General features: G+C 42.8%; 1 protein-coding gene across 4 annotated transcripts in view; it reads left to right on the top strand.

Moving 5' to 3' along the window:
* MALT1 (MALT1 paracaspase) overlaps positions 1-17998 on the top strand; it is a 38933-nt gene that overhangs the window by 543 nt on the left and 20392 nt on the right. For 2 of the 4 annotated variants that reach the window (XM_081929670.1, XM_081929669.1), the window contains exons 1-6: positions 15-524; positions 3655-3821; positions 6744-6865; positions 7664-7814; positions 12559-12737; positions 14831-14927. In XM_081929670.1, coding sequence (XP_081785796.1) covers positions 367-524; positions 3655-3821; positions 6744-6865; positions 7664-7814; positions 12559-12737; positions 14831-14927 — 874 coding nt within the window. In that variant the 5' untranslated portion in view covers positions 15-366. Of the gene's footprint in view, positions 1-14; positions 525-802; positions 856-3654; positions 3822-6743; positions 6866-7663; positions 7815-12558; positions 12738-14830; positions 14928-17998 lie in introns of those variants that run through there. The other 2 variants (XM_081929671.1, XM_081929672.1) reach the window with 2 other exon arrangements.

Below are 17998 nucleotides of genomic sequence, written 5' to 3'. Positions count from 1 at the left end.
CCCTCAGCAAGGAGGCAGGAGGTCTGATTTTGGAGAGGGGCCACACAGGTGCCTCCCTCCCAAGCCTGGCACACACGACGTCCCCTCTGAGAGGGGCGGGAAAGGCGCGCGAAATTTCGGAGAGGCGGCGGCGCGGCCTGCCTGCCTGCCCCGGTGTCGGCTTCCCCACAGCCTGGAGAGGGCGGGCGGCTGAGGAGAAGCGAGGCGAGGCTCCGGCGCGGGGCCTCCGCGGGCTTCCTGCTACGACGGGGCGGGGATTTCCTGAGGAGTTTCGCGGCGCCTTGCTTCCCTTTCGCTTTTTGCACGCAAAGTCCGAGGGGAAAAGAAGTCTTTCTGAGGGGACGAGCCTCCTCCACCGGCACCGGCATGGCGGGCTCGCTGCCGCCGGCCGCCCCTCTGCCCATCCACCGCCTCGAGGAGCCGCTGCTGAGGAGGCTGAGCGGCTCTCTGGACCGGGCGGCTCCGGGCAGAGGCTGGAGGGACTTGGCGCAGCTGGCCGGCAGCCACCGCGGCGTGAAGCTGAGGTGAGGCGAGGTGTCAGGGGTGCGGGGACCTCGCTGGTGCCTCAGGCCGTCGAGGGAAAGGCAGGCCTCTCTCTTTTTGCGAGGCTTTCGGGCGCCACAGGAGTCTTCGTCGACTGGCCTGTGGGCGCTTTGCGTTGATGAGGAGGAGGAGGAAGACGCTCCCCCAGCGATGCTGGATGGGCAGGGCGAGAAAAGTGCTTCTTCGCACACAGTTTAAACAGTGGAACTCGCTGCCACATGACGGCCGCCCGCTTGCATAGCTTTTAAGAGCGGGCTAGAGAAGGCTAAGCCATATGAAAGAATCTTTCATATGTGGTGGACGTGTAAAAGGGTAAAAGAGTATTGGGAAATACTGTAATTTATAATGGATTTTTTTTTGGGGGGGGGATGTTTAAAAGCACTTTCCTAAAACAAAACAAAACAAAACAGAGTCCTTTTTGTTGGGGATAATTCAGATGGAAATTCCCAGGTGTCAAAAAAGGTTATTTATGTACGCCACTACTACTGCGGCCCGTGTTTCATTAGTCCCAGAATGGGGAAACCAGCGAGGTCCCAACCAAAGAAGAATGGCAACTTAAACTGATGGAATATGCACGGCTTGCGGACCTTACATATAGAATAAGAGAACAAGAAGAACATGCGTTTAAAGAAGATAGGGCATGTTTATGGAATATATTGGGGGGAATTGTGTATACTTGAAAATGCTGACAGCATTAAGATAAATTCAGCAGTGTTGTTGAAGTTTTGATGGATGTAATAATGGAATTCTGAGTGGTTTAGTTTACGTAAAACATGCAGGGATTTATGTTATGCAAAATGAACCATATATGAAGGCTAAACTAAAACAAAAAAGTGCCTGGACATTTGCAAAGCTAAGCAGGGTCCAGTGCTCAAAAGGATATGTTTGCATGATGCTCTTGAAATGACTGTTTAATGTGTGCTGAGTTTATGGGGGGCAGGGGCAGGGAGCTGTCTTCCCCTAATCAAAATCAGTATAAATCTGAGGTTCTGCCCTCAAAAGCCGCCACCCCCCACAAAAATCCTGGCTACACCCATGACTGAGTTCACTTCTATATGCTGCATCGTGACCCCCGCCATGTTGTTGTTGGGGGGTGTTATTTACAGCCACAGCAGGCACTGCAATTCTGCCAAATGCGCACTTCTCCATTGACTCCTGAGACAGACAGATGCCAACCCAACAAAAATAATAGACTGGCTTTCAAGAGGTGGGACCAGGAGGAAGATCAGGCTCCCGCAAAGTTATCTCAAACCTCTTCACTGTTTCTAAGGGCCGAAAGAAGTGATAATGGGGTTTGGGGTTTCCTGGAAGGATTTACACCACAGTATGTGTTTCGCAATGGAAGACATGTCTCTTTTAGGAATGCATGCTTTCATAAAATGAATGGGCAACTTAATGAATGGACAAAGCACAAATCAAATTAGGCAACTGGAAGGGATGCAACAGTGGCCAAATCTAAAATCAAAGTTGTAATTAATTTTTGTGTGTGTGTGTGTGTGTGTGGCAGCTATATATTTATCTGCCCAGCTCTTCAGGCATGCTAAAATTGGTATATTAATAATTTTCAGTACCTTTCCCCCTTTAATATTTAAATAGCACAAGAGAAGTGTGTGCTATTGAGCTGTCATGTCTTAACTTATTTCAAAGTATTCCAATAAAAATAATTTTCAGGTGGATCTTGGAAAAGCAGACAGTAAAAGCAGAACAATAGAAAACTTCATTGGAAAGCGAGGGGGGAAAGACCTGACAGTGCAGGTAGAACATAGCCATAGCAGCTATCCTTTAAAGGTAAAGGTAAAGGTACCCCTGCCCGTACGGGCCAGTCTTGACAGACTCTGGGGTTGTGCGCCCATCTCACTTAAGAGGCCAGGGGCCAGCGCTGTCCGGAGACACTTCCAGGTCACGTGGCCAGCGTGACAAAGCTGCATCTGGCGAGCCAGAGCCGCACACGGAAACGCCGTTTACCTTCCCGCTGGTAAGCGGTCCCTATTTATCTACTTGCATCCTGAGGTGCTTTCGAACTGCTAGGTTGGCAGGCGCTGGGACCGAGCAGCGGGAGCGCACCCCGCCGCAGGGATTCGAACCGCCGACCTTTCGATCGGCAAGTCCTAGGCGCTGAGGCTTTAACCCACAGCGCCACCTGCGTCCTTTAGGCTTCCTTTAATGGGTTTTTGAATCAAGGCAGCATTTAAAGGATAACATATTGGACTCTATGTTTCTTCCCAAAGGAACCCATCATGGTAAAGAAAATATAATCAGCTGAACACAGTTATTACATTTCATAGAATCATAGGATTGCAGAGTCAGAAGGGACCCCAAAGGTCATCCAGTCCACCCCCTGCAATGCAGTGTATTTATTTCAACAATTTCATAGAATCATAGAGTTGGAAGGGACTCTGAGGATCATCCAGCCCAATGTTTCCCAAAGTGGATGATACCGCCCCCTGGAGGGCACTGGGACGATCGGGGGGCGGGGGGGGGGCGGGCTTTAGTAGCCTCTGGATGGCAGGTTTCCCACTTCAGTTTGTTCTGTTGTCCAGGATAGCCAAATTGTGAGCAACAGTATTCTGATACTGGGATTCATAACATTGCATGAATCCTTCATCAAAGTAAATATACACTCTCTAGAAATGAGGCTAATGATAAGCTGGAATATTATAGACAAAAGAGTTAAGTAAATATGGGGCTTAAAGCATCACTGTAAATACAGAGTCATATTCTTGTTAAAAGGAACCGAGAAGTTGTATTGAGGAAGTGTTTGATATAAATAGCTGGGCAGTCTACATTCACATATTTCACTCTAGCACTAGAACTCGTTTTTGAGGCATGTTCCAGGGGAGAAAGGTTTTTAGTCCCATAATTAGTCGTAGTCATATCATAGTGGGACGTGGGTGGCGCTGTGGTCTAAACCACTGAGCCTCTTGGGCTTGCCGATCAGAAGGTTGTTGGTTTGAATCCCCGTGGCAAGGTGAGCTCCCGTTGCTCTGTGAGATGAGCACTGCAACCCCATAGTTGCCTTTAACTGGACTTAACTGTCCAGGGGTCCTTTACCTTTCATAATTATATAAATATAAAAATATTTTCTTTTTTATATTTTATGATTCTTTGCAGTTCCCTGGAATTGGAACAGTGTTCTCTCCAAGTACTGGAGCCTGAAGGAAGTCCGAGCTGGAGTCTTCTTCAACTAATGGGAGAGAGAGGTTGCACTGTGTTGGAGCTGACAGAATTGCTGCAGGCCTTAGAACACACTGAGGCACTTCAGTGCCTCAACCCCCCAAGTGAGTTTATGGTTCTGCTAAATCTGAGTTATGCTTTATGTTGAAAATTTGGAAAGTGGCTTGGCTCTTCTGGTTCAGAACTTGAAAGGCTTCCACCAACAGGCAAGAAAATATTGGAGGCTAAAATCATAACTGGGAGGGAAAGAAGGGAGAATGGTCAACTTTATATTCTCATTTCCAGTTACCTGTCTTGTTTTGGAGCTATCAAAGTCCCTTCAGCTTTCTTCACCTGTTGGGAGGGAGACTTTAAAGGTCTACATGTGCAGACTCAGAGTCAGGCTACTTTTATGCTAAGTGCAACATTTTTCAGACTGGTAGCCATTTTAGTCTCTTGCAGCAAGGACAAATACATTGGTACCTTGGTTTATAAACTTAATCCATTCCGGAAGTCCGTTCTTAAACCGAAACCGAGGCGCGCTTTCCCTAATGAGGCTTCCCGCTGCCGGTGCCCTTCCACCATTTGGATTCCGTTCTTAGACAGAGGTAAAATTCTCAAACCTGGACACTACTTCTGCTTTTGTGGAGTTCGTAAACTGAATCATTCGTAAACAGGACTGTTCTTAAACCGAGGTACAACTGTATTGGCAAATATATTATGGAATAAGATTTTGTGGACCACAATCCACCTCACTAGATATGTAACCTGGCAATCCATGACCCAGTGTACTTAGGGTATGCTAAAGACAAAATATAAAGCAGACTTTCAGAAGCCAGGGTTCTGATGCAGTGAGCTGCCACAAAGGCAAATAAGTATTTAGGATGGGGTGGAATGACAGCTATACGAGTCACATGAAAAGTAAAGGTAACAGTATTGGCCCATAAGAAAAATCCCATGCATATCAGGGCAATACGTTTGTCAGGCCAACCACAGTATCATGAAATAGTGTGCAGGCTTTTGAATTCTCCAGACCTCTTCATCATGCAAAACAAAAATGATAAATAAGGCAGAGTGGGGGAGTTGACTGCTGGTAAAACCATGAGTCTGGGTCTTGAAAGAGTCTTAATACAGAATGTGGTAGGAAGTAGCATGCATGCAATTAGGCTCTTTTAGGTGGCACCATATCAGTGTAACATCTTGCCTTAAGGTGTTGAGTTGGCCTTGTATGCAGTGACAGCAGTGTGTACTGGACCTCTGGTGTGAAAATCCATCACCTTTATTGGAGGTACTGTAGAAACCCCTCGTTTTAGTCCAAGGATGCATGATGGACAGGAGGACATGGAACATCTCTCATGTGAATTTTGGCTCCACAAAGCCGTCTTTCTCTCCCCCTCCCTTTTTAATAATATAATTATAATTATAATTTATTACTTAGGGCTTTACCATTTAAACACCTAGTATCATAGAAAATACCTTGTTGTAGAGTAACCAATGCTAAGTTTTCTAAGTATTACCAGTTGAGTCTTAAAACAAGTTAAACATTGTCACGTTATCAGAAACCAGACATTAAAATCTGTTATCAATAACCAAACAAGAAAGAGAAATAAATAAAAAGTGGGTGGGGCAAAATCGCTTCCTTTCTTCTGTTACATCACATAAAGAAAAATTCGCAAAACGTTGCCATTCATAAAATTTCTTACTTTATATATTTCTTGTTTCAAATTAGTTGTTCTGTATGCGACTTCACATGCCTGTTTGGTATCATTTGTTTATATTTGGAAATAGAGTCAGATGGGGGGGGGAATGTGTCTCTGTGTTTAGTAACACAAAAATCAAATAGGATGTACAGATCAATCAAAGGCAAATAAAACAAAAACTGTGACTGTGAATGAGTGAAGTACAGAGATTGTTTACATCTTCATCTTCAATATTAAAAAGTAAATACAAACCGATGGGTCAGAATTTACATCTAAATGAAATCAGATCAAAAGCCATTTTAAAAGTAGAATTGGTTGGGGAAGAGGGCAGTCCGAAACATGTCTAGGCCAGGCAAAAGGAGAATCCATCAGCATGAAGGCAAATGCCCCCTCCATAGCGATGCGTGAATCATGAATGGAATTTTATTTCACAACAGAATAAGATAGGTGTGCCATGCTGGTTGATTACTTTAGCTATGTCAGTTCAAGCTACTCTGTTTGTACATCTGTGTACAGTATACACAAAGGATGGGGTTGCTTATCAGCCACAGACCATTAAGGTGAATGTGGCTATAATGTTGCCACTTTGCAGTAGTGCTGAATAAAAACAGGTGCTCCTTCTGAGAGTTCTATAACAGCAATCCCATCAAAATTCAAGGCAAATGAGAAATATTCTGCTTGCATATGTTAACATTGTAACCTTGACTGTGTAGAGAGCAAATTGAATTTAATGACCATCTGCCAATGCAATATAGAGGTCAAAGTCTTCATTGTTGTGATTTTATTCACCTTTGTTGGCTTAAGGTCTTCGTTGGCGCTGTGGTCTAAACCACTGAGACTCTTGAGGTTGCCGATTGTAAGGTTGGCAGTTTGAATACCTGTGACGGGGTGAGTTCCCGATGCCCTGTCCCAGCTTCTGCCAACCTAGCAGTTCGAAAGTAAACCAGTGCAAGTAGATAAATAGGTTCCGCTAGGGCGGGAAGGTAAATGGCCTTTCCGTGTGCTCTGGTTACCGTCAGTCTGTGATTCTGGCCACACGAGAGGCTTGGGCTTGCTTTGTCATCTGAACCCGGCCATGTGGTTTGTTTCTCTCTAGAGATATTCCCAAGTCAAGGTTTGTTCTTGATTTACCACCCATGGTTTGCTTGGGAGTACCAAACCTCCAGCTTGGGTTCGGCTGACACAATGATATCAAAAGCCAGTGAGATGTCAAACAAAAGAAGTAACAGGACTTTATTCTCAAATTGTCTTGCAAACAATTCACAATTACGTTAATAATAAAACATCAAGTGTAAATGGTTCAATCTTTTGCATTAAACATGGCTTGTCTTTTCTTTTTTTTTACAGGTATAACGATAGTTGTAGAACCAGAATCTCAAGCTGTTTTATCTGGCCAAACAGTGAAGCTAAGCTGCTGGGCAGCTGGTTATCCACTTCTTCATTATCAGTGGTTCAAAGAAAACAAAGCGGTAAATCAATTTACAAGGAAGCTCTGGGAATAATGGGAGTGGTGATAAGTAAACTGTGAAGCAAAATGGTCATTATTCTTAGCTGGTAAATAAAACTGCCAATATCATAATGCCATTCTGCAATGGTGAGACCATACTTGGAATGTTGTGTACAGTTCTGGTTGCTTCACGTTTAAAAGGATATTGTAGATCTAGAAAGGATTCAGAAAAGGGCACCCAAAATGGCCAGGGAATTAGAGCAACTCGCCTATAAACATTTGGCCTTTTTCTTTTTGAAAAAGCGAGGTTTATTCAATTACAAATGGTGTGGACAAATTGGAAATACTAGTACTCATGGCCATCCAAAGAGGCTATTGGACTATTGGAAGATCCAAGATAGCCAAAATAAAATAATTAATTGCACAGTGCATAATTAAAACTATGGCATTTCCCTCCCACAGGCTATTAACTTGTATGGCTTGAAATTCTTGATGAATTCTTTGATGATAAGACTTTTTTTTAGCTATGATTGCTATATTCTGCCTCTACTGGCTTGCTTCTGACTGTCAGTTGCTGGAATAACGTGGGGAGAGTGCTGTGGTATTCAGGTCCCACTTCCAAGCTTCCTATAGAGTCTAGTTGGCCACTTGGATAACAGAATGTTGGACTACATGGACCTTTGGCCTGATCCAGCATAGCTCCTTTAATGTTCATATGTTCATATTTGATTATAGTTCTTGTATGAAAAAGGAAGTACTATTGTGCTTTATCCTCCATCGTTGCAATTTGCATTTTATTTATTTTTTGTTTCTAACTCAGGTTCCACGTGGCAATACCCAAGAACTGGTGCTCAACCAAGTAAGTGCAGAGGATGCTGGTTTTTACATATGCCGAGTAAACAGTGACTATACTTACCAGTTCAGCCAGTGGGCACAGCTCGATGTCTGCGAAATCCAAGGAGCTTGCCATGGTGAGTTAAGAAACGTATGTCATACAATAAAAGCATTCTGCTGCGACGATGATGCTTTTGGGTCTTTGCGGCCAGTGGGTTATGGCTGCTTACATGTTACTGTTTTTTATTCTCTTGGTAATGATTGTGAAGAATGTCTCAGACCGGCGTAGAGCCACTGATGATGGAATTTTCCTCCTGCTCTATAGTTCCTGCTTCCAGAAAGTACATTTGCTCCTGTCCGTTGTTCTCCATGCCTCCGTCTTGAGAACAGGATTGTTCCCCCCTCTTTTTTCTGCTTTGTTTCAACTTGCAGCCACTTCCTATAAGTAGTAGAATCAAATGGAAATGCTTTTCCTGAGGCTTACCACCTCACTTAGCAGGTGCAGAGGGTTAATGTTGTGCATAATGTTAAAGGTGCAGAGGGTAAATGCCCCACATAATAAAAAGCCGCTTGTCACGAGTGTGGCCTTTGCCTGACATCTTAGCTTTCTTTGTGGAGGGAGGTATTTCCTCATTAGGGGAGCATTCAGACTTGCCACCACCTAGAGCCTGTGGTGATTCAGTCTATAAAAAGCATAGCCATTTGATTCCACTGGCTGCATAAATGGGCCCCGAGTTACAATTAAAGTATATGTTCAGATTCCCTCCTACCCTTCAGTCTCTTTTGGTCTTCCCTAATCTAGGGCTTATTCAGATGCTCAGTCAATGTAAATCCCAAAGTCATTTTTGTGATATTTTGTGATAATCTCTGCATAATTTATTGTTCTCCCCACCCCAGTCAGCCTCTGCTTGAGCAGGCAAGCACACATACAAATAGGACCATAGCTCAGTGGTTGGGACAACCCAGCCAGATGGGCGGGGTATAAAATTATTATTAGTGGTGGTAGAGCACTTGCTTTGAATGCAGAAGGTCCCAGATTCAATTTCTGGCATCTCCAGGTAGGGATTGAAGATGTGTCAATAGTATGATACCATGATCTTCATGGAATGGTTGTGAGGCATTGGGAGGAGATAGTTCACCTCTGTCAAAAAAAAATGTATTCAGTTTAGATATGTTCTCCCAAACTGAGAGGGGGAACGTGCAGGTTCAACCCCCCCCCAAATCCCCACACCCCTGAAAAACTACAAGTGAAACATTCACAAAATAATGGTTTATTGTGGAGAGGGGTACTTTTTACTACGTCTGCCACTGAGTTAAGGACTGGGTGAGTATTCTTGCACTCAATAAAAAGAGGACATTTAAAGCAGCTATAGTGGAGTAGATAGAGTTGTTACAGTCAGCATTCAGTAGATGAATTTGACAATTGCAGTAGCAGAGAAAAATAATAGCTCACTGAGTGCAGGGGAAATGTGATACCTTGCAACAGAAGTACAACTCGAGGGAGGGTGTCTAGACTTTGCACACTGTATTATTTGTTATTCTCATATGCTACCTTTTCTTTACGAAGCTCAAGATGATGGTGTATTTGCTTCACAGCCTGTGAGATAAGATGGAGAGGGAGGGAGAGAGAGAGAGTTGCCTCAGACTACATAGTGAATTCTATAGCTGAGTGGGGATTAGAAGCGGAATTTTCCATTTCCAAATGTTACAGACCTAGACACTGTGGGTGGTATCCAGCTAAGTTTAATCAAATTAGACCCACTAAGATTAATGGACATAGCTTAGTCATGTTCATTAATTTCAGTGGGTCTACTCTGAGTAAAGCATAGCTGTACCACAAGGAAAACTAAGAGTATATTTATTGCTCCAAAAACTGATTGTCTGGAGAGGTCCTGAGAATCATGTTCTGTGACCTTGTTTCGGTTTCACTAAAATTGCTTGAATCATCCACAGCCGTAATGAGCATTTTCTTCTGCCAGGTTCCCTTTTTCCACAGACACCAGACTACACTTCTGGTTTCAGAAGGTTAAGTTACTTCCCAGTTCATAGTACACTACCCTGGAAAAGTTATGATTAATTATGCCAAACTGTTCCGTAATTCGTGAAATTTTGATGGCGTTCCAGGCATCCAAAGGTCAATGAGCCACCTTGAAACTGCACAGAGAAGAATCTATTATAAAGCAGTACATAACTGTAATTTTTGCAGAAAACTGCAATATTTTGTGTGTAACATTATACCAGGGAAGTATTCATATGAGGAAAACAGTAATAACTACAGTGCAATTACAAGGGAGCAGGCCATGACCCTGGAATGAGCCGCCCTACCCCAGCTGTTTATATTATTGTCATCACTCTCCTAGCACTATGGTTTGTGCAAGAAATGCTCTTCAGTCTTTTCTGACTACCTGATCTTAAAAGAGGATTTCGTATTATTGTCAAACTGTTCTGACGTTACACTGATTTTTGCATTTATGCATGTTCAAATGAAGTACAGTTAAGAAAAATGGGAGTGCTATAAGACTCCCCCAGGAGGAGAGTTCAGATGCTATACGTTTCTCTCTTTGATTAAAAAAAAATTAAATTTACAATCTTTATAGACCATTTCTATTAACATTAGATGCCCTTCTGATAATTTAAATAGCTACATTTCCAGGGGCTTGTTTGAATTGAAAAGAAGGTCTTGATGTCATATGGCGCTTAATTTGTTCGGCTTTCTTAATTTTTATTATTATTAATTGAATTTATAGCTGAAGGAGCCCATAGAGACCAAAAGATTTGCAGTCAAAACATTTCCCTTACTTAGGAGGTCAGAGCACGGCTCTTCCTCAATCCTCCATTTAATTCTTTCTCCTGCCCCTATTCTGTGTTCAACATTTGTGTCAAGGCACAATTAGCTGTTAAGCAGGGTTTGTAAAACTGCATATGCCACACTCTGGTTAATTGGTAACTGTAGAAGATTGGGAAAGAAGCATGTGTGCATATGGTTAAAAACACCTAAGAGATACGGAAATATTATTCATGTTATTTGTGAAAATCGGTTTAGTTGTGTGATGGATGAACTGGCGTGGTAGTGGTGAATAAGAGAATGATCAACAGGAATGCCTCTGGGAAAGAACAAATGATTCCTCGGCTGGAACCCAGTTACCTGGCTGTTGGGCACATCTTGGGGAATTTTCTGTTTTGAATATTTCCTGTTTCGAAATTATTTGCATCATGTATATAACGGCTTCAAGAGATGTCTTTAAATGTATCTCATGAAGCCATTACACGCACAAAATACCTAGTAAATTGTTTTGGTGTCTTCTATGAAAGCAGCCTTGTATACGTGCAGAGCACATCACTCCTTGAACACAGTCTGCCTGCTCTTCGTGTCGTATAAAATGAGAGCATCTGGAGCTGTAGGAAGACCAGAGAGTTTCAATGCATGCAGTACATGATGATGTTGAACCTTTAATCCAAAGCCCTTGACAGGTTAGCTGGCAACTGCAGCATGTGTCTGGGTTGTCTAAACCTTTTAATCCATGCACGCTGACACATGATTGATTGACCACAACAACTGAGTTAAAAACTTCTGACAGACCTTGCTCTGCTTTAATGGTACAATGTGTGCACTCTGTAGTGCCACACATTCAGTGCATACCTAACATCTTGCTAGCTTATGTTTGTGCATTAGAAATATTTGGCCACAGAAGCTTAGTTTTCGCTTCGTTTTGTTTTAAATACACTTAGGAACATGCATTAATTAATTCCAGGTTGTTGTTGTTGTTATTCAGTTATTGCATTTATAGCCCACCTTTTTCTCCAAGGAGCTCAAGGTGGGCATACATGGTTCTCTTCCCAATCAAGCACTTCTGATACCACTCCCATTCCTGGGTCTGAAGTGCAACTCCTTCAATGTACTCCTCTAGAAATACACAAGCGACCTGTGAAGAAACAGGAAGACTGATGCTATTCCCTTACTGTCCGTGGCATTGAGCTGTGTAGAATGAGTCTCTGTGTGTGCGTTACGCAGATTATATTTGGCAATGCTTTAGCGTTAACAGGAAACAAAATGCAGGAACTCAATATGAGTTTCTCAGAACGCCTTGGAGAAAGAGGAGGACGTCACTAACTTGAAATAACTTGCTGTGCAGGGTTCTGATCTTTACTTTTTAAAAAAACTTCTATTAGCTTATCTATTAAGGCAAGATATTCAATAGTTAATGCAGTTTGAAACCTAGGCTGTTGCTTTTGCTTTGTAGGGTAGCAAGAGGACCCTTCCCCTGTCAGCTGATTTCCTATGTGAGCCTCCTCCCCGCTCCCCCTGAACCCACCCTCACAATCTCTCTTCAACACTTGCTGTGGCAAATGGTTGTTGTCGGCATCCATCTGTCTCGAGAGACAATGGAGTGTGTCTCCAGGGGTGAAGTCAAGCCGCTGTGTTAGCAGCAGCAAAGTGACCTCCTCAGGGTGCAAGCCTGGGCAGTGTGCATTTATACCCTACCCTTCCTCCGAGGGTGGCAAATGCACAAAAAAAGTTATAACTTTTTTTTAATAGCAGTAATAACTGCTATTAAAAAACAAAATATATTTTAAACAGTTAAAAGCATCTTTTAAAACGTGCTTTAGAAAAGCAACTAGGAAGGGAAGCAATGAAACACTCCTCTTGCTTCTTCTCCTTCACAAATTTTGCAGCTCCCCTTTCTTGGGTCTGCTGCTAAAAAGAGGTAGCACATGTTCCAAATCTGTTTACTATCAAATCATGAACGTTGTTGTATTTTTAAATTGCTTTTATATAAGCAAGAGGTTTTTTTATTATAGAAAGCTGTATATTTTTACCATCTGTTTTTACCATCAGCTGCTAAAGAATCTCAAATTCCCTTTCTTAATCTTGCATTTAAGGAAACTGTCCGGATTTACCTGAAAAGAAAATACATATTCACATCCATCCACAGTGCCAAAACCTGCTAGTAGGGGAAACATTGAGTCTTCAGTGCGGAGCTATAGGAATCCCTATGCCACAATATCAGTGGTACAGAAATGGATCTCCACTGCCTAATGGTGATAAAAAGGTCTATACGGTGAGTCTTTACTCTTTTGCCTTTGTTTGTTTGTTTGTTAGAGTTATTGCCATAAGTAATATTTCCAGTATGGCAGGCAGGAGTTACACAGCAAATACTGTAGCTATATACGCAATACTATTACCATAAAACTAAAAACATTAAAATCTGAAAAAAAATCCAACAGCAGCTATCCACATCGCAGGACCTGATAAATTCAGGTATTTCCAAATGCTTGCAGAAAAAGATGAGTATTTGGTCTATGGCAGGCAGGTCCAACTCTCTAGAGACTGCGATCTACTCACAGTATAATAAAACTGGCAGTGAGCTACTCATAGTATATAAAACTGGCAGTGAGCTACTCATTGTCATTGCCAAGAGTTGTTGAGCTTTGGGGGGGGGGGGGATTGCCCTGACTCGCTCATACAACAATATGTCATCCTCCCTACTTCAAACATTCTGCCACTGCGGAATGGAAAAAAACTTTCAAAACGGTGACGGTGGCAATGGGACATAGCGCCAGGGGTGGGTCGCGGAGCGATTGATCAGGAGCACACAGGCGATCACTTTTTTTAATACCGAGATCGATATGGAGCACCTGTCGATCGTGGTCGACCAGTTGAACATGTCTGGTCTATGGCAACCAATGAGGGAAGCTGAATCTCCTGGAGGTGGACATTCTGTACCTGGGATGCCGCAACCGAGAAGGCCCTGTGAAACCAGCAGGGTCCCCTTTGCAGACCTTAATTGCCAAGATGGCATCAAACCTAGTAGCACACCGTCAGCCAGTGCAGTTTGCACAGAATGAGTTTTATGTGATTCTGGTAAGACAAATCACTCAATACACTAGCAGCTGCATCCTGCACCAGCTGCAACCGCCAGGCCATTTTCAAAGGCAGCCCCGTGTGGAACATTTTACTAAATTGACAATGAACCACGTGGTAGGTGCTTGTCTCCCGGCCATTTTGAGGACAGTGGATGCAAGTGAGGGGACATTTTGGGTGATGGCTGCTTGTTTGTGGAACTTGCTACCCTGAGAGGTCCTTCAGCTGCTTTCTGGTTGCCTTTTAGCTGGGACCAGCATGTTTTTATGTTGGTCTGCTTTAATTAGGAGATATATTTTATTGTTGTTAGGATTGCATTTAATGGCTGTAAGCGAGGGTTTATGTGGGATGGCTGGTTCGGAATATAATAGTTTTACTACTCTTTCCATTTTAATATTTGTAATTGTACATTTTAATGATTTGTTTTTAAAATGTTTTTTCTGTACTCTGCTTTATAAAAAAAATACATCTGGAAAGGTGGCCTGGAAAATAAATAATAAATAAATCAGTGTTATCCAATTTAAATTAAAAGCCGCCTGGAAATAAATACTTTTTAAAGCATGATCTTGAAATTCTATATATGAATGAAAATGTTCTTTAACTTCCTAGTGCTCTTGTCATTAGCATGCTGATAATATCTGCTTGAATCTCTTTGGAGTACTGAACTCTGAAGCGAGTTTAATTGCATGTATCCTATTTCCTAAGGTATTAACTGGGTGGGTAGAGACAGCACACAAGGTCTTTAATAGTTCATCGTTACTTCAAATTTCATGTAGAGCTAGATGCAATCCTCCAACGCAGTGACCTATGCAAATATATTATTAGTTTCATGTAATGTTGGTAACAGTTTTGTTCTTGGACACTAAAGTCTTATTTTAGAAAACTCTTCTCTCCCTCTTAAAATTCATATAAGATGTAGATTTCCCGCAGCTCTTTGCACCCCTGTAGTAGACTTAAGGGAGCCCATGTATTAGGACAGGTCATGAAAGGAGGATTCAAAATCTGCAGATCTGAATCACCTCCCCACAAGATAGCAAAACTTGTTGGTTTGTTTATTTTAAAAAAAACTTGCATAAAATAACATAGAACATGTGCCAGTTGTCTGTGTTAAGGGATAAAACAAAGGTTTGGCACCTCAGTGCTTAAGATTTCAGAGCAGACGATTTGGGACGCCTAAGCACAGTCTTCTAGAGTTTTTGGGTATACAATTTTTTTGTTAAGTCTTGATCTTAGTACTGATGGAATTATTGAGAATGCAGTTTAAGTATATCCTACCAGATGTCCTTCTAGGTCTCCTGCATAGACACTGAACACCAAGGTACATATTGGTGCCGTGTATACAACAACCAAGACAATCAAGAAAGCAGGAAGATAAAAGTCGTTGTAGGTAAGAAACTTCTTTATTGGGTGTAATAAACAGAATCTGGCGTTGAGTGCTCATTAGTGAGCCTACTCAGTGACAAACTTTGCTGCCTCCATTGCATCCATATTTTGCTGTCCAGCTTTTCCTGGTAGAATGGGGTCTTTTACATTCTGGCCTGAAAAAAGGTGGTAGAACCAACGGTGGCTCACCTCTGCTTGTTTGCAAAGCATTTTGAGGATAAAATCGCTTTCATCTGCTGGGGCCTTGACTCCACTGTTTCATATATTTTTTTATTTATAAAAAAAATACTGCTATTGATTTAAAAAAATCAGAGTGCTTTACAACATAAGAATGGCCTCCTGGATAAGGCCAGTGACCCAACTAGTCCAGCATCCTACTCTCACAGTTGCTAACCGGTAACAACAATTGTACATAAAACCATACAATAAACGCTACATATAAAGTTAAAATAAGAAATTGGCTGGCTATTGTTGGTAGGCGTTCTCTTAACACCTGCATAAGCCTAGCAGAATATTAAAGTTTTCCGCAGGTGTTTAGAAGTTCAATGGAACCTGCTGGAACTCAACTGATAAGAGTATTCCACACTCCTGAGCCATGACCCTAAAGGCTTGGTTTCTTCTTGTCAGATGAGCCTCACCAACTCAGGGAACAATCGATGATGATCCGGCAGATTATCTCAGTGATCGAGCTGGAATGTAAAGGTTCAGATACCCTGGACATAAGCTGGTCAGGGCTTTGTAAATTATCACAAGGACCTTGAATCTGATTCGGTAATAGATGGGCAGCCAGTGCAGATGCTTTAACAATGGTGTCACAAGTGCGCTCTGTTGTGTTGGATGAGCTTCAGTTAGTAAGACCACTCCTTAAGAAATTCACCCTAGATTCAGAAAATCTAAGTCTAGTTTCCAGGCTCAGTTCAAAGTGCTGGCTTTGGCCTATAAAGCCCGATACCCCAAGGACCGCTCTCCCCACAGGAACTGAACCAGACCCTGTAATCATTATCTGATGCCCTTCTTCATGTGCCCCCTCTGCATGAGTCCTGGAGGATGGCAACATGAGAATGGGCCTTTCAGTGGTGACTCCCTACCCTACTTGTGGAATGCTCTCCCATCTTTAATTTTAGATGCCGAGCAAAATCTTTCTCCTTAATCTGGGCTTTTGGCCCTTGATTTGAAGGGTTTCAAGTATTTGCAGCTTCTTTTAATGGGGCAGGACCTGTAACACATGGGCTTTATCTGCATAGTTGTATTTTTAGGTTTTATCGCTTTTGGGGGGGTTATACTTTGCTTTAGTGCTCGTATTGTGTTTGTAAATCACTTTGGGTCACTTTTTCGAGGAAAGCAGCTAATAATAATCTAGTTCAGTACATAAACATCAAGAACTACTAATGAGAAGTTGGATCACATATGATTCGCATTACACTTTTTTTCTGGGACATGCTGTGATACGCTGTGTACATCTCAAAACTTGACCCAAAGAAAATTAACATATGAAACCTTTCAGGCTCAACCTCTTGATGTTGAACACCACCATAGCAGCCACTCTTGCAATTACCGTATTTTTCGCTCTATAGGACGCACCAGATGATAGGACACACCTAGTTTGGGGGGGGGGAGGAAATAAGGGGGGAAAATGTCTGAATCCCAGAAGCCAGAACAGCAAGAGGGATCTGGCTTCTGGGATAGCCTCTTGCTGTTCTGGCTTCTGGGATAGCTGCTGGGATAGCTGGTCTAGCTTTGCGCGAAGCCTCCGCAGGGCACAGGGAGCCTTCATCCCCGTGCCCTGCGGAGGCTTCTGGGACAGCCTGCAAAGCCTCCGCAGGGCAGCGAGATGAAGGCACCCCGCTGCCCTGCGGAGGCTTTGCGCCGCTAACCCCAAAGCTATTACAGCGAGACGGAGCTCTGTGCAGTGCTCTGTCTCGCTGTTCTGGCTTCTGGGACAGCCTGTGAAGCCTCCAGAGGGCAGCGGGGTGCCTTCATCCCGCTGCCCTGCGGAGGCTTTGTGCAGCTAAGCCAGAAGCTAGAACAGGGAGCTTCCCTGTTCTGGCTACTGGCTTAGCCGCGCAGCCTGCATTCGCTCCATAAGACACACACACATTTTCCCTTACTTTTTAGAAGGGAAAAAGTGTGTCTTATAGAGCAAAAAATATGGTATAATAAAGATTTTTGGCATGATCCTCTTTCACTTACACAGGTTTATGACCTTGTCTAAATTGCTTAACCTCCAAGCTTACTCATTTCAGAAATAGTTAGACTTGCCAGCAGCATCATGTGCATATGAGAAACATGATGCTTCAGATTAGCAGATAGGATCTCTACATCACTTATCAAGTTTCTAAGTCTGCTACCCATTACTGTATAACAAAAGTTAATTTGAGTTCCTAAGACTTGTTCACATTCACGAAAAGTGTGTATGTGATTGGTGCCATAATCCCTTCATGCTGTTCTGAGTAGTCAAGTCGGGACCGCCTAAAAAACTAATGTGCAGTTCACTGAATTAAAACAATTTTCTTCATTATTGCTTTCATTTAATGTTGACCACAAAAGGAGGCTTATAATTCAGTGTATGTGTCTGTGTATACTGTGCAGGCACAATCAACATAGGATTTGACTTAGGAGGTGACATTAAGTGATTATGAACAAGAACTTTAGTTCAAGATTGATCATGTGGATGCAAGTTTTTTATACGTCGTATGTTGTAACTTGCTGTCTGGCTGTGCAATAGAGAATGTCAACAGGTAGACCAATGATGCATCTGCTACAGAATGGAGGTTGGGTTTTTCCTCCTCTGCAACGTGTGTCTTGGCTGCCTTACTTACTTACTTGTGAGAAGGTGATATATAAATGTTTTTTAAAAACAAATACAGTGGTATCTTGGTTTACGAACTTAATCCATTCCGGAAGTCCATTCTTAAACCAAAACCGTTCTTAAACCGAGGTGCGCTTTCCCTAATGAGGCCTCCCGCCGCCGGTGCCCTTCCACCATTCAGTTTCCGTTCTTAGACTGAGGAAAAGTTGCTGGGGCTGACATGTGTTGGAATCCAAGAGCATGGGGGTGGGGCTGTTCCCCAGGTC

This window comes from Podarcis melisellensis, assembly GCF_964234715.1.
Source record: "Podarcis melisellensis genome assembly, chromosome: 11".
Lineage (NCBI taxonomy): Eukaryota > Metazoa > Chordata > Lepidosauria > Squamata > Lacertidae > Podarcis > Podarcis melisellensis.
This window is presented reverse-complemented; position numbering and strand designations above follow the sequence as displayed.